The 16,891-nt window shown below is 35.9% G+C and overlaps 1 protein-coding gene across 1 annotated transcript in view; it reads right to left on the bottom strand.

The window, feature by feature from the left end:
• The window catches only part of LOC150086946 (ubiquitin-like modifier-activating enzyme 1), a 354,098-nt gene that overhangs the window by 42,784 nt on the left and 294,423 nt on the right, over positions 1–16,891 (bottom strand). Inside the window, 3 exon segments of the mRNA XM_090372833.1 lie at positions 586–660; positions 2,568–2,714; positions 13,392–13,440. Coding sequence (XP_090228959.1) covers positions 586–660; positions 2,568–2,714; positions 13,392–13,440 — 271 coding nt within the window.

Below are 16,891 nucleotides of genomic sequence, written 5' to 3'. Positions count from 1 at the left end.
ATTTAATGACAAATATCTTTACATTGTTAATATTCTTCAATATAATTTCCTTCTACAACCGCACTGTGTACATCACTATTCAAAACACTTTTGGAATGTCTTCTTTTGTGAATGCGTTTAGGCAGTCTGTTATATCTGATTATAGATTTCTTAAATCAACTCACTGTTTTTCTTTTATGTCTTGTTTTAATTTTTGGAATAACCAAAAGTCAGACCAGGTGCCAAATCAGGGACTACATGATGTTGCTGTGTGCCAAACGCTACTGGATACCGAGGCCAAGCACAAGCAGAGCCACCTAACCCTGGCTTTTGAGCACATTTTGATTAATTTGTAGGTCTGTTATTGGGAGGGGAAAAAAAAAAAAATCTGTGCATTTAAAAATAGCACAAACTTCATTAAAAACTGATAAAACTACTTTGCAAAAGTATGTAAATATAGAATCATTCTGTAGATGCAGATTCTAATCTGCCTTCTATAGAACACTGATAAGATAAATATCAGTTAGCTTTATTCGATTATTTCATATTCACATCACAGAAAAAAAAAAAATTTAACTACACATATAAAACAATAGACATACATACATTGTTTATGCTGAAATTCAGTGCATGAGGACAACGTTTCGGACCTGACCAGAAGGGAGCACCTGAACTAGTCAACTGAAAAAGAAACATCTTTCATAAATTCAAAATAAATTAAAACATTTAATTTTTTATATAATTTGGAGGGAACTAAGCATAACAGAGGTCTGTTTGGCCAAAGTAGTAAACATTCTAAACAGTACCAGACAATAACATAATTCTTGAACATTTTCTTATGCAATTCCACAGGCATATAATTTATATTATGCACATTTTATAAATTTTATATAAAACATACACACCATTATAACAGAGATTTATGATGCCCAATTTTTTCTGCTTACACATCCATAACTAATGACCCATCCCCAAATCTATTTGTTTGGCTACATGTTCAAAGAAATAACTGACAATAACACTACTCGAAAATAATTCATCACATAGGATGTTTGTTCTTCCTCTTACCACTACGAATAATAGCAAATGAAAGTATGACATTGTGTTCATATCATCATACAAGTTCAGGACTGTTGTCTGCTGCAATCTCAACTATACCTCTTAATTTAAATAAGTAGCAATGTCTCCAAAGAGAGAAAATATTAGAAACCAAGCTAAATAAAATCAATTAACATGATTTGCCTCCTACCAGTCTACAGGAAAAACCACAAATGTTTTGAACTGTCATAACTTAAGCCATTGAACTCCAGTATGATGCAAAATGTCCCCATATTTAGCACCAATTTCCACGAGAGAGAAAAAAAAGAGGGGAAGGGAGGGAAATGGTGATGACTGGTGATGATTTAATGATTTTAAATCCACAAGACTGAACAAATGTCAACACCACAACTTTCATAACATTTTCGAACTTCAAATTTTCCATAAAGTGACTTCCTTATTAATTCTACTCATCAAACCTGTTTGATTTCTGATCATTCTTGGAGCTCCATCTTTGGCACCCCTCCAGCTTTCTACATGGCAGTTCAAGTTTTTCTGTTGTTTCACACATGCACAATCAAAAACAAATCTTCCCGTTTGTTGATCCACAGACTAAGACTAGCTAGTTTTTCAACCATTTGAAAAAAAAAAAAAAAAAAAAAAATTTTTTTTTACTCCCTAAATGACAGTGAAAGCAGCATTATTTGTGACATTACTCTCATTCAGTGCTAAACAAAAGCTTACAAAATCTTTTGCTTTGCTTCTTGGTTAATTAGACAAGTCACTGATATTTAACTCATTGCAATACTGCTGCACAAAATAAATCACTTGCATTATGCCTTGCACACATTTTCTTATCCCCATCAGAAAATAGTTTAGCAAACAGGTGGGCAATGTGATAATTGCCTGCAATTCGGAAGACTTGTCACTGGATTGTTTTCTAAAGACATTCTGCTGCAAAACTTGCCCTCTCACTGTTTCTTTTGTACTGAAACAGTACAGTAAGTTTTTATACAAGAGAGAGAGAGAGAGAGAGAAGTGATACCATTCCAAGGTTGCCAGAGGAATTTAGAACTTCTTCAACAGAAGGTATCCTACAACAAAAAATAGCACGTCAAAATGATGGCTCTCTGGCCTTTGTTGTGGGGATTTCCACACCAAGTGCTGTGTACTTTCATAGGTGAACGGGCTTAAACCTATATCAAACCATAGGAAAGTAATGATAACAGCACTTCACAAATATCATGAGATGCTCGATTTTTTTTTCTCTTGTTTCTCAGGAAGAGGAAATACATGAAAATATTTAATATCTCTTTCTCTACAGCAAAATAATGGCCCACAAACTCAGTTAATTTTGGAAGTATTACAGAATTTCTAAAAATCCAAGGTTTTTTAAGCAACTGGTGGTGCTGTATATATCAAAATTAAGAAAAAAAAAAAAAACTAGTAATCAGCTTAATGCAGGTGAAAAAAATCTGAAACATCACCATAAAAACAGTTAAAAGCTTTATTTAAAATATTATGTTCAATGATATAATAATACTATTTACCTGGTCGGGAGGAAAGTTGTACAGCAACTGCCTGATTTGGTTGTTATACTGCTCTTGCCAGTGATGTCGAGCCCAATTAACACAGTCTTCAATATTCTGTGGTCTTTCATCTACTAATACTCTCTTTACAGCTTCCAGTACTTCAAGCTACATATGATATACTTAACATTAATTTCTCATAATACAGCCTATAATTTCATACTGCAGCTTAATTGAGAGGTTACAAACAAGGGAAATGAGACTAATTGTAGATACAAATAGATAATCATACTGAAAGAGGCTAGAGTTCTGCAAGCCACAAAGTTCTACAAAACTAAGCATCTATGTGGAGATCTAACTGAGACATTTAAACAGGTGGTAGTATTGCTTGGTGCCTCATTGGTTGGGAATTAGTAGTTATTTTTTTAAACCTTCTTTACTGGTGCCTTTAGTTTTGTATCTGATGCTTTTTGGCAGACACACGATAATTTATTATTATTGTTTCATTTTATATAAATTATAAAGTCTGATTATGTGATATAATTTTTCATCAAAATGGTTGTTTGGCATATTATTATTAACAAACTGAATGTTATAATACAAATATGAAAATTTTATTAACTAATGTAATATTGTATTAATTTAATCACAAATGAAAATAAGTTATTTATTAATATGTTAAAGCTATTATTGTGTAAAAAAATAAAGCAAGTTTCTAGTATTGTATTGACATCAATTACTGTGTCTGAGCCATAGAGAATGTCACAAGAGACTGAAAAAAAGTGTTACATTATTATATTCAGGTTTACAATATGTGTTACATATAAAAGTTACTCATTTTGGCAGAAATCCTCTCTCTTCAATTGAAAATGTCGAAGTTTTCTCAAATGTTATACAAATTTGTTATTCTTGAATACTGCCAAAGTTGTGCAATGAACATCTACACCAATTTAAATTTGAAAGAGCTTAACAGTTTCGTGTTTGTTTTATGGTGCCAACATATTTTTCAACTTTTAAGCAAAATTAGGCTGATTCGTTAAAATTAATGAGTACACATCAGATTACATACACTAAAAAACAGTGCAAGTATGCCCTAAAATATGCACCAAAATGCTAATAATATATATGCATTGCAATTCTTACAATTACCGTGCAAGGCTCAAGGGGTAGAATTTTTCTCAGCCTGGTCTGTGCTTGTTAACAGGAGAGACTGCTTCTACAGGGAAGGGATACACTTAAATAGAAAGGGTGCAAGAATATTTGCAGATGATATTGAGGCACTGTTAGGTGGGTCAGAAAACTGCTAGCTTGGGGGTGATACACGGACTAATAGACTAACAGTAGCTGTTGGCAGAGGTGAAAGTTATTCTTGCACTACTTCTATTGGAATGAGCAGCAGCCTGGAAAACAAGATGCAGGGGATTTCAGAGACTGCTGGGAGTCATTGCGGTACAAGGAAACACATGGGCTGTGTTAGGGTAGCTAAGAATAGGAACAGGTGCATGTATACAGTAAACCCCCGCTATTTGCAGGGGTTACGTTCCCGAGAAATGCAGAGAATACCGAAAACGCAAATATTGAGTAATAAAAGGGTTCCGTTCCAAAGTATGAAATATATAAGAAAAACTAGTCTAAAATTTTGTCTATGTATGTATTATATGTACCTTCATAATATGACTATGTACATGTACATAGTGAAATGCAAGCATATGGCATCAAAATGAAAATAAGAAACAATTTAATATTAAATGTAATATTTATTAGAAATTTCAAACAAATCTTTCAAACCAGCACCTTTGCTAGCTAAAAAAACTTATCCCGCCAGCGCTATCACCAGTTTCGCTAAAGTGTTGATAAAGGAGTTTTGCCATTTCACGAATGATGAGTGAACTTAACGGAATTTTATTTTGAGTTCGGTCTTCTATCCACAGATTTAAAGCCTTTTCCATTTTTTCTAATTTAACTTCATGAGTTACAGAGCAAATTTCAATTAGCGCGTTTTCCCAGACACTACGGCGGATTTTTTCTTCCGATTTCTTGATTGATTGTTAGTTGTTTGTTATTTGGTTTTTAGGAGCATTAGCAACTAAGGCCATATTGCTCCAGGATATGCGGTGGTCATTCCCTGACCTTTCCGCATCCTCCGTATTTGGTGGTGACGGGCTCGAACCCCGGTCTAATCAAGAAGCGTGTGCTATGCACTGCTGCTCCTTCCCACCTGGCTGCGGAGGCGCCCAATTGATTGATTGTACTGTTGACTCATTGATTTTATGTTTTGCCACTGAGGAGACACTTTCACCATTAGAAATTTTGTCTAATAACTCAATTTTATTTGCTAATGTCATCACCTTCTTTGATATTTTAACATTTCTCTTGTTATTCTCTTGTTAGAAAGAACTTGTCCACAATAAAGTCACTTTCGTCCGTTAACACACTCGAAAAAGACTGTTTTACACTGCAAAACAGTAGATTTATCACTTTTTAAGCAGATCAATTTATAAATTGATAAATTTATTCAATTTATAAGCATATAAATTAAAAGCAAACGATGAAAACTTCCATTACAAGAGCATAACACATACTGAACAAGGATTAGCGAAAAACATCCACATTCGCGATTTTGTCACCCTTCTCCCCTCACCCACTGAGCGCTGTTTTGACCGGGAAAGATAATTTTAGCTACGCCCATGTTTTTTTTTTAACTCAGATCAGGATAAAGTAATTGGAGTTTGCAGAAACAAGTGGTAGTGGATTTCTGTTCAGCATTGTGTAAAGTCCACGATTCTATTCTGTTTAGAGTAATTTGTAACTGTCTTTTGATGGTATTCATATTTTGTGGTTGGCACGATATGGTGAGGTCATCTACATACATATATACTTCAATAGTTTTTGGAACATCTTCCAATATATTGTTGACCCCCAATTGCAAATAGAGTTGGATTCAGTATGGAACCCAGTGGGACACCCTCTTCTTGAATGTGAGATGTTGATAGGAATTTTTGATATGACTTGAAAGGTACGTAACTTTAAAAAGTTCTGAATAATTTGAGGGAGATAGCCTCTCAACCATAACTGATACATACCTTTGATAATACCATGATGCCATGTGGTGTCAAATGCTTTCTAAATATCCAGGTTGACCATCACTAGATGTTGTCTCCTGATGAAGGTGTTATGTATGTTGGATTCAATTTTGACAAGTAAATCTAGGGTTAAACTGTTTTTATGGAAGCCATATTGGTGATCAGAAAGCAGATTTTGGGTCTAGAATCCAGGTGAGCCTCTTATGCACCATCCTTTCGAAGATCTTGCTCAAACAGCTTGTCAATGATATTGGTCTGTAATTCTGAACTAGAGAGGTATCTTTTCCCAGTTTTGGTACTGCACAAATATAGGAATGACGCCATGAGAGAGGATGTGCTTTCTGAGAAGATCCGGTTATAAGATAGCAATAGTGTGTACAGATCAGCTTCACGCAGATGTTTAAGCATTGTGTTGTGAATGCCATCAGGTCCTGATGCACTATTTGGAGATTTGCATAAGGATTCCTTCAGCTCATCTAGAGTAAAGGGATGGTTATATGGAAGTGAGAGATAGCTGAAAAATTCAATTTTTTACATTCTTCATTAGTTTTAATTCGCTGAAAAGCAGTCACATAAGTGGAAGAGGCAGAAATATTATAGAAAGATTCTGCTAAAGCATTTGCGATGTCAGTAGGAGATGATAGGTCCTGCCCATTCCATTGCATTATTGGAGACAGTAGAACAGTAGAAAATTTCCATTCAGAGCTTGTATTTTTTTCCCAGATAATCCCAGTGTCAGTATTTTTGTTAATAGTTGAGGGGAAGTTAATCCAGGAGTCATGTTTTGCTTTATTCCTAATTTATCTTGCTTTGGCTCTCAGTTTTTGGAAAACTATAAGTGGTAGTTGGGAACTTGCAAAATTGATTCCAGGCGTGGTTTTTTTTTCTACTTTCGCTACGAAACAATCTTGATTCTATCACTGGTTTTGATGTACCCGCTTGCTCTGGTTGAATTTTGGAATGAAAATTTCGGCTGCCGATAATATCTGGCTGGTAATGTGATCAGCTACTTCACCAATATGTTGTTTCTGTACATATTGGTTGTTGAGTAGGACACAAGTGGAATATTTTTCACAGTCTGCTTTGTGGAAACTAAGTATTTCCTTCAGGATATGACATGACCTGCGTATGAATTGAATTTATAATAGAAAAATGGTCATTTTGGAATGGATCATTCAGCACTAATCATTCCATGTTTGGAAAAAGAGATGCTGAACAGATGGATAAGTCTATGGCTGATGTAGCCCCTGCAGGTAGTTAAACACGAGTCGGAGAGCCAGAGTTTAATATAGTCAGATTATGGTTATCTAGGAATGATTTGATTAATTGGCCCCTGCTATCCATGGTGGAAGATCCCCCACAATGGATGGCATCCGTTAAAATCACCGAGTAAACATACAGGAGGTGGCAGTTGTGTGATAAGATTATCAAGTTAAGTCTGAGAGCAAGGATAATTTAGTGGGATATAAATGGATGCAAGAGTTAATGATATTCCCATTGCCATCCGAACTGCTACAACTTTTAAGGAGGTTTGTAGCTGGAGATGTCTTGGTGGTATGATATTTTTAACAAGAATAGCTTGTTTCTGGCACTCCATGAGCAGGAGTGCCAGAATCCAGAATAAAAGTGTTTCCTGTAAGCACACTCCTACGGCATTAGTTTGTATGAGTAAATCATTCAGGTCATCTATATTACTGCATAACCCTCTGCAGTTCCATTGTAGGAATTTGTTCATTGATTGGGTTTATTTGAGGAAGATTGATCTGACTGTTTTTTTTTTTTTTTTTTTGAGGTTTCTGCATGTTTACCTTTGATTTTTCATTTCTGGGAAAGGTTGGCATCCTGTATCCATGGAATCATTAGGATATAACTCTAATACTGTCATTATCTTCTGATTGAACCTCCATTTCCATGTTGATATTTTGTGGTTTCACTTTTTTCTGATTTTCAACAGTAGCTAATTTTGTCGTTTCCAGTAAGGCTGATATAGCATCAGTTGGGATACTGATTGGTGTGTTGCTGGTTTCATTGACTGTAGCTTTCTTATTGCATGTTAGTACAGTTTTGGCCCAGGTGGCAAAGAAAATATTCAGTTCTATGGAGATATCTGTTTCAGTTGCAGCTGAGTTTGGTGACTGATATATATGATCGGTTACGCATGGTTAGCATTATTTGCTTTCTTGTTTCAGGGTATGGGACTATGCTCTACTTTATACTTCTGCATTTTTTTCCCTGTTTTCCAAACGTCACATGCTTCAGAAAATGCAGGATGGCTTCGTTTACAGTTTGGGCAAGTGGGAGTGGAAGCTGTACAGTCTCCTTGGAGCCACAAATAGGACACACAGCATCGCCTCGGCATGTCGTCTGAGAATGCCTGTACTTCTGGCACTTGAAGCAGCGAATGGGATTCGGGATGTAAGGCCGAATCTTGCAGTTTAAGTAACCTGCCTTAACAGAAGATGGAAGTGTCGGAGTACTGAACGTTAAAATGATGGACCTGATTGGTAGTAGGTTGCCATCTTTTTTAGTCATTATTCTCCATGCATGTGTTACCATTTGCTTGCTAAGATCTCGTACTAATTCTTCATCAGTGACAGTAAGTCCCATTTGCTGATAACGCCTCTAGAGGCGTTCAGAGTGTTATGGGGCAAGACTGACACTGGAATATTGTTAAAGGTTGTTAATTTTAACAATTTTTCTGAATGTGATGTTCTTGATGTTTCAATTAAAATCTCCAGACTGGAGATGCTTCACCATTTTAGGGGATCCAACAGCCGATTCTAAACATTTCTGTATCAGAAAAGATGATAGCTTGCCGACAGGTTATGCGGACAGCGAGTGCATTATATGAAATGTAGGCATATCTAAAATCTGTTTTTCCATCCGAAGTCTCTTTGAACGATTCGGCTCCTGTTCTGAGACAGAGTTAACAGCTTTGTCACCTGTGGGCTCCAGTGATGGATAGTCCTTGCAATCCATTGTTGCTCCTTTTGGCCCTGGAAGAAGGAATTCCTTCTCCCATGTTACCAGCCCCACCACGTGGAGGCAAGAGCAGTCCCAACCAGTGACCAAGTGATCAGCACAAGAAGAGAGCAGTATGGCGCTAGTGATAGCAGTAATGTTGCTAGCATCGAAGAATTGACGTTGCTCAGCAAGGGAAGCAGTAACGTTGAGAGTGGTGGAGGGTTTATTAAAGAACTAGTACTCGCCCACAGAAAAACACACTATAAAGATAGCTTGGGAACTATCGCTTGGCACTCAGAGCCTACTAGGCTTTACATACCAACTAGGAAATATTGTTCAAGCTTCAGGCCTAAATGGGTGTCAGATGAACTAATGAGTTATGTAGCAAAGAAGAAAAATGCACGGGATACATGTAAATTAATGGGTGACATGGAAGCCTACGATAGATAAGCTGGACTGTAACAAAGTCACAAAGGAGGTTAGGCAGGCAAAGGCAAATTATGAGAAATCTTCGGCAAAGGAAAACAGCAGAGAGTTCTTTACGTAAGTAAACTATAGAAGGAAGGGGATGAATCAGATTGGTCCACTGGATATCGATGGTTCAACTGTTGTTGATCCTGCTCAGGTGGCTAACAAACTAAATGAGCATTTTGCATCTACATTCACACATGGAGTCATTCAGGAAGGAGAATGCCAGAGGTGAACTAAACTCGGGTGGTGAGCTAGATGATTTTATAATAACTGAGAGGAAAGTGAAGGAGCAACTGTTGAAGATAAACATAAGAAAGGCACCTGGGGTGGATGGGATCTATCCAGTATACTAAAGGAGGCAGCAAAGGAAGTACCCATGGACTGGAGACGTGCAAACATGACCCCAATTCACAAAGGAGGATCAAAGGGCGACAAGTAATTATAGACCTATTAGTTTAACTTCTGTTACAGGGAAATTAATGGAGGCACTGGTTAAAGAAGCACTGCAGGATCATCTAGACAAGACTTCAGTTATAGCTCAGACACAGCATGGGTTTGTTAAGGGGAAGTCCTGTCTGACCAATTTGGATGGATACTATGATGTGGTCACAAAGCAACTGGATGCAAAGTATAACTTTGATATCATATATTTGAAAGGCTTTTGATACTGTTGCACACGAAAGACTGCTGCACTGCACAAATTGAAGCAGTGCGGCATTGGAGGCAAATTGCTGCTATGGATAAATGAGTGGGAGAAGACAGTGGTAATCAATGTCCTTCATCGACTAATGTTATTAGTGGAGTCCCCCAGGGTTCAGTGTTGGGTCCATTGTTGTTTTCTGTATTTATAAATGATATTGATGATGGTATATCAGGCTTAATGTCCAAGTTTGCAGATGATACAAAGGTTGGCAGGGTTGTTAAAGACACTAATGACAGTACGCTGCTGCAACAGAATCTACCATACACGATTTATAAATAGGGGAACGATATAGTTCCCCTATTTATAAATTCACAGGACGAGCAGGTACTATATTTCAGTAAGTTGCTATTATCAGAGGTGCCTTTGACAAAATACTAGAAATAAGTTTGTTAATTTTGCTAAAATTCTCCCAAATTGCCCCTGCCCATCTATGTAAGCCATATGCTAAGCAAGTAACACAGATCAGCCTTTTACCATATACAAAGCAGCATCACTACAACGTAGACTCTTTCGGTATGGCTTGATTTTGGCCATAATAATTCTTTGCTATTGTAGAGTTAACTCACCTTTCTGGGGGCCTTAAAAAGCAAGTAAATAAGGACAAGTTCTATATCGAATTTTCTGCATATAAAATGTGCAACATAGCAGCCACAAACATCTGTCAAATGTTCAAATGTTGTTTTTCTCTAACATCTTGATCAATTTGGCAAATAATGTTGTTATAAACAGCATTAAGGTAATTTTTTCTCAAGGTAGATTTGGTTGGAATATTTTGATTTATACAATATTTTGTTCAAAAACTGTTTGAAGATTCAATTGTTTAACTTATCAAAAAGGGATATTGGCACTTACTAGGGCAAGACAAATCCTTTGAAAAATCACCTTTCTCTTACTTTGAAATACATGGGTTGATTAAAAGTGACTGCTCTGAAAATTTTTCCTTGCTTTTCTTTTGCGTGGCCATAATGTGCAATGCTGTTTTTACAGGTTGATCAATCTAGAATTTATCACATAGAACAGTCTTTTAGCAAATTGAGCAGAATACAATAATGCCATCTGTAGTAAAATCTTTAAATTTTGGCAGGGTTAAAAAAATTATCCATCTGATGTACTGATAGCATGAGAAAAAATAGCATTAAAACATTTCCCATGACGTTAGGAGAAACTTTCCAATGCTCATTGAAAAATTACTCCTTAATTTAACTGCTTGGAACTATGAAACAGTGCCTTGTTATTTCTCCAAGTCAACATTAAAAAAAAAAAAAGGGGGGGGGGGGAGAAAGCAAGTTTAAGAATGTTGTTTGTGTTACATGCAATTGCATATAATCCAAAGTCCAATAATGAGCATTTCTGGTGGATAAAACACATGCATATACAAAATTTAGAATTATTAAAAAGTAGACTTAGCTATTGCAATTATTGATAAAAAGATTAAAACAACCTATTATCATTTTTTTTAAATATCAAGGATAAAACTTATGGGGAGGGTGTCACGTTATGCAATATCCCTTGATACAAAATTGAGCATTACCACTACCAGGTTAAGGTATTAATGTACTTGGTAAAACACCTCACATCATTCCCAACACGCTCCATTCAATGCCTCCTGTGGTCTTCCATCAAAAGGATGTCAGAAGGATTCTGACGAATCTCGATGCTAATAAAGCTCCAGGTCAAGATGGTATTTCTCCACTTTTTCTCAAAAACGGTGTTCATGAACTTACTCCCATTCTTTGCTGCCTTTTTTCACTTTCTTATTCCAAAGGTGCTTTTCCTTCTGCTTGGAAATTTGCTCATATCCAGCCAGTTCCTAAAAAGGGTGACAAATCCCTCCCATCCAATTATCGCCCCACTGCAATTACTTCTACTCTTTCTAAAGTAATGGAGAAATCAATTAACTGACAACTCTTAAACTACCTAGAAACTTTCCATCTGATTAACGATCGCCAGTACAGATTCTGTCAGTGGCGATCCAATGGTGATATTCTGACTTATGTTACCCATTTATGGACTAACTCAATGGTCAGGTTCGGTGAAACACAAGTAGTTGCTCTTGACATCTCAAAGGCTTTCGATCGTATTTGGCATAAAGGTCTTCTAAAGACGCTTCCATCTTATGGTTTGCCAACTGTTTTTAGTAATTGGTTATCCAGTTTTCTAGCTGATCGCTAACTGAGGGTGATAGTAGATGGCTCTGTCTTCTAACTTCTCCACTAATGCTGGTGTTCCACAAGGTTCAGTTCTTTCCCCCCACTCTTTTCCTCTTGTATATTAATGACCTTCCATCAACTGGAAATCCTATCCATAGTTTTGCCGATGATAGCATATTGCATTCCACTTTCCATTTTGAGAAACTTTGTCCTGCTCAATCAGCTTCAACTTCTCGAAAATCTGCTACCAATTCCTTAAATGCCGATCTTCAGGTAATTCTCCAGCGGGGCAAAAACAACTTAGTTGGTTTCAACCCTTCTAAAGCTCAGTCTTGTCTTATATCTCAAAAAAAGGATTCTTCTGCTCCTATGATTATCTTTAGCGACACTCCGATTTCTAGGCCAAATGATATATCTCTTTTGGGGATTAACCCTGCCTTCCAATCTCTCTTGGCACAAGCACATTACAAATATTGCTTCCTCTGCATCTAAAAAACTTGGTTTTCTCTTTCTCTCTCGGTGTTACTTTTCTTGCAAACAGCTGATCACTCTGTATAAATCGCAAATCTGCCCTGCCATGAAATATTGTTCCCACATCTGGGGTGGTGCCCCCAAAACCTCTCTCAGGCTTCTTGCTTCCATTCAGAAGAGGGCAGTTAGGTTAATTAATGATTCATCTCTAACAGAGTTGCTCCACTCGCCGTCTCATAGACGTACTGTTTCTGCTGCATGCCTCTTCTACAGATACTTCCACGGGCACTGTTCTTCTGAATTGGATTCTATAATTCCCGCTCTCTCTCAAAACAGTCCGAACACGTGCCGCCACCAGCCAACATCCATTTACTGTCCAACTTCAAATTCACAGAACTAACTTTTCATCTTCCTCGTTTATTCATTCAACTGCCGTATTCTGGAACAACCTTGCTTCATACGTATTTTCTGAAAATTACAGTCTACAGAAGTTCAAGTCAAATGTCAACAAATATCTTCTTTCGTCTTCTCAATCTCCAACCCAAGCATGGTACTAAGTACTATAGATTCTAATACCGCTCGTGTTTGGGGTTTACATAAAAAAAAAAAAAAAAAGGCCTTAAAAGGAATCAGACAAACTTAATGAGGGAAAGTTTTCTATTTCTAGGATAACTCAAGGTGACAGATTCAATTTAAGAAATTTTAATTATACGCTGGATGACAAAAAAGAATAATAATAACAAAAAAAAAACCCTTTAGTCATTAGTCAAAGAGAAATCAGTCTCCAATTAGAGTACTTATGCAGTTAAACATCTGCATAAGGGATTAAATAAAGATCTGGAAACACATAAATTTATGAATCTTGTGTTGTATATATTATGTAAGCTTTGTTTTCTTGCATTGCTCAATACTAATACTAACGCTTCACAGGCAAAGTTTCAAGTGTAATTAGAGTACTTATGATGACGGGTAAAGATCTTTATAAGCATCTAGAAAATCTTACTGGCTGATTTCCTGGAAGTTTCATTGTCCTCTCCATGAATTTTGGATCTCTAAAGAAAATAAAAAAAATAAATAAAATAAAAGCCATCCAAATATTTAAATCAATGGAAATGCATACTAACTAGAGATCAACACATTATTCCATTCTACATTACATTAACATACAGAACAATAATAAAATTACATTATCTTGTCAAATAGTTCATTTTTTTTTTTTTGTGCTATGTTTCTGATGCATGCATAGGAAAGGTGGTGATCAAAAAAATGTTTCAGATTGCAGTCAGTTCTGGTATAACGTGGTACATGTGTTCCTGAAAATCTGTGTTATGGTATTTCGTGCATTAAAAATGCCAGGGCTTATGGGGAAAAATAGGGATGGGGCAGAGCACTGAAAAAAATAAAATGTTCAGTCTAGTAAGTAAAGCACTAAAAAAAAAAGTTAGAAACCCAATAAAATTGCTAACACAAGTTTAAACATCTTAAATTTCTAATAAATAAATATTACAGTAAATACAGGTAGCCCTTGTTTTGAGCTGGTCCGAGTTGCGCCGATCACTAACCACAATGCCATTTTTTTTTTTTTTTTTTTTTTTGCAATTTTTTTATAAATTGCAAGTTAAAAACCGTCAGACAAAATTTATCAGCATCATACTGTGCTATGTATCCTGCAATGTTCACGTGATTTAGCAATCTGAGCCAATCAGCAATTAGCAAATTTGTATCAGAGATGAGAAAGATTCCTGCCCTCAATGTAACGACTTGTGGATGCGGTAGTAAAGGTTCACGTGGTGAAGCATTCAGTTGGTTGTTGTTTACGCTATTTACACGTGTTGGAAATTTATTACGCCAACATTTTTTTTTATTGATTGTCCTATTAATAAATCATGCTATAAAGTTTTTAATTTAATAGAATAAAGACATGCCATGTCTGGTAGAAGTAGTTAATTGAATCCTAGCACAATATTTGGAGGATATAATCTGATGAAAGCCACCCTAATGTGTGTAGAGCTATGAATATGTCTCCAACTATTACTACAACTATGAAGAATGCTAATAAAATAAAACAACTGATGCAAAGTGGTAGGTAAAATTTTTGGTGCCAGGAACCTAACCCTGTGATTTCCGATTGACTCAATTATATAAATGGTTCCATTTGCGCCTGTCCACGCAGGACCCTAAACCAGACGCAAATCAAGGGCTATCTGTATAGCAGTTTATCTTGACAAGATATGAAAGTTGTTTGATATTTTTGTTCACTGACTTTTTTTTTTTTCGGATTGTGAAATTTAAAACAGTAAAAAAGATAAGCAATCAATAAAGATGAACATGAGACACACAATTGCACAAGTCAGATATGGAGTAACAAGTTTATGAAGCTTAAGAAATAGGAATGAAGAGAAGATTCTGAAAATTTGTTTTTTTATGTGATTGAAGATTTTACAGAAGCAGAAACATTTCATTATAATAATGCAAAAACCCACAAAATTCTAGCTATCAGTATTATCGCAAATGCAGTAAGACCAAGTTCACTAACCATTTATAATTAGATTGCACTAAGTGAAAAGTGCTCCTCTGCTCAATGCTATCACACCTCAATTTCTGTTTGAACAGAAAAATGTGAGCTCCTGAAAACATTAATCGGCCTACAATATCACCCATTATCTTTGTGAATAACAAAAGTGCATCTCCAACCAATAACAACTACAGTAAATGGGAAATATAGCTCTCACACATTTGACATTTTTTAAGCTTTGTAAACTTGTATGTATTGCTACGCAGGCCGCTACGTTCAGCTTGGCATTGGGTTTTGCATTCACTTAGTGTTACTTGCAGAAGAAATCACACACAAGTGAATGCGAAAATCTCATTATACTCACATTGTTCCCTAATATATCAGTCACATTGGAGCAAATTTGTGTTGCAAAAATGTGCATCATAGCAGAACTGACTGTATTTCTTGATCAAAAAATCCCTAAAACAGAATGTGCTCAGGTCTTCCTTCCTTGATCAGCAAAAGATATAAATTTTAGAAGAATAATATATTTTACAAAAGTAGTTAAGATGCTCTCTTATTTCAAAAGTAATTCCTACTCCCACCAAAAGTATTAGAATCTATAGTATCTCATTGCTGCGAGTAGGCTGAAAGTTCAAAAGATACAAAATACTTGACTTTACACTAAATTTCTGTAGATAGTAAATTTTTAGGAAACACATGTAAAGGAATATGCCAAAAAAAAAAAAAAAAAAAAAAAAAAAAAAGTAGAAAGGATACATTGGGGAGAGAAAGTTCTGCAAGTTGAAATAAACAGGCAGTGGACATTGTTGAGCTGAGGCACAAGGCTGATCCGTTTGAAACAAAGAGGTGATGGAACTGCAGATGCCAACTCAGAAGAAAATTACCCACAGAAATATCTACACAAAAGTCATGCACTAGAATGTGAACACCTGAACGACAGAGTGGAGTTTGTAGAAGCTGGTCATTAATTAACCTAACAGGGTAATTGGATAGGATCAAAAAAGCTTAAGAAAGGATTCAGTGTGTGAAAGTTGTCTGGACCAAAGAACTTTTTTTTATAAGAGTACTTAAGAGTAGTTAAGTACTCTTATAAAAAAAAAAGCAGCACTTTCACAAATCCAAGTTTACGCAAACATTGTAAGAATCTTTATAACCACTGTTGTGATTTCAAGTTATTTGTAGTTGGTATGTAGCTATATCAAAAATTTTACAGAGTAAACTTACATTTAAGTTAACCTTGATTTTGTTATAACTTCACACAGTTCCAATTAAAACTGGGCTTCACCTATTTCAGGCCATTCAATTTGCTGTAAAAAAAACTGAAAATTTCACTTCTTAAATCCCATATTCTTTTCTTGCTTAACCATCTCATGTCATTTTAAGTAACAACTAATGAAATAGACTTCATCCTCACCAACAGAAGATATATTGTGAATGATGTTACATTCCTGAATAAGGTAAATGTTGGAAGTGATCACAGAATGGTAAGATGTACACTTGATATAGACGTAGGAAAGGAAAGGAAAAAACTGACTCGAGTAAATAATACAAAGATCTTTGAGATAACAGAGGAGGAGAAAAAGCAGTATATACTGGAACTTAAGAACAAGTTTGAGCTTCTGCAGACTGCTCAGGACCAAGATATCAACGAGGAATACAACTTTCTGAAAGTGATAAAGCCCAAGAAACCTATAGGGAAAAAGAAATCCAAAGAAAAAAAAATTAGTCATGATGAACCGAAGACGACAAATGAAGAGCAAGAAAAACACTGACAGGGAGAAAATTGAGTATACTGAGTTATGCAAAGCCATTAGAAAGAGACTCAGAGAGGACATAAGAAGATTTAACACAAGAAAAGTAGAACAAACATTAAGGGAAAACAGAGGATTTAAATCAGCAGCCATGAGCAGTAATACAGAAAGGCAAATGATACTGAAACTGAAGAACAGCGATGGTGTACTTATAAACAGCAGAGAAGGCATAAT

This window comes from Mastigoproctus giganteus, chromosome 4 (genome assembly GCF_048544385.1).
Source record: "Mastigoproctus giganteus isolate SK-2022 chromosome 4, ASM4854438v1, whole genome shotgun sequence".
NCBI lineage: Eukaryota > Metazoa > Arthropoda > Arachnida > Uropygi > Thelyphonidae > Mastigoproctus > Mastigoproctus giganteus.
Note: the sequence above shows the minus strand (reverse complement) of the source record. Positions and strands in the feature narration are given on the sequence as shown.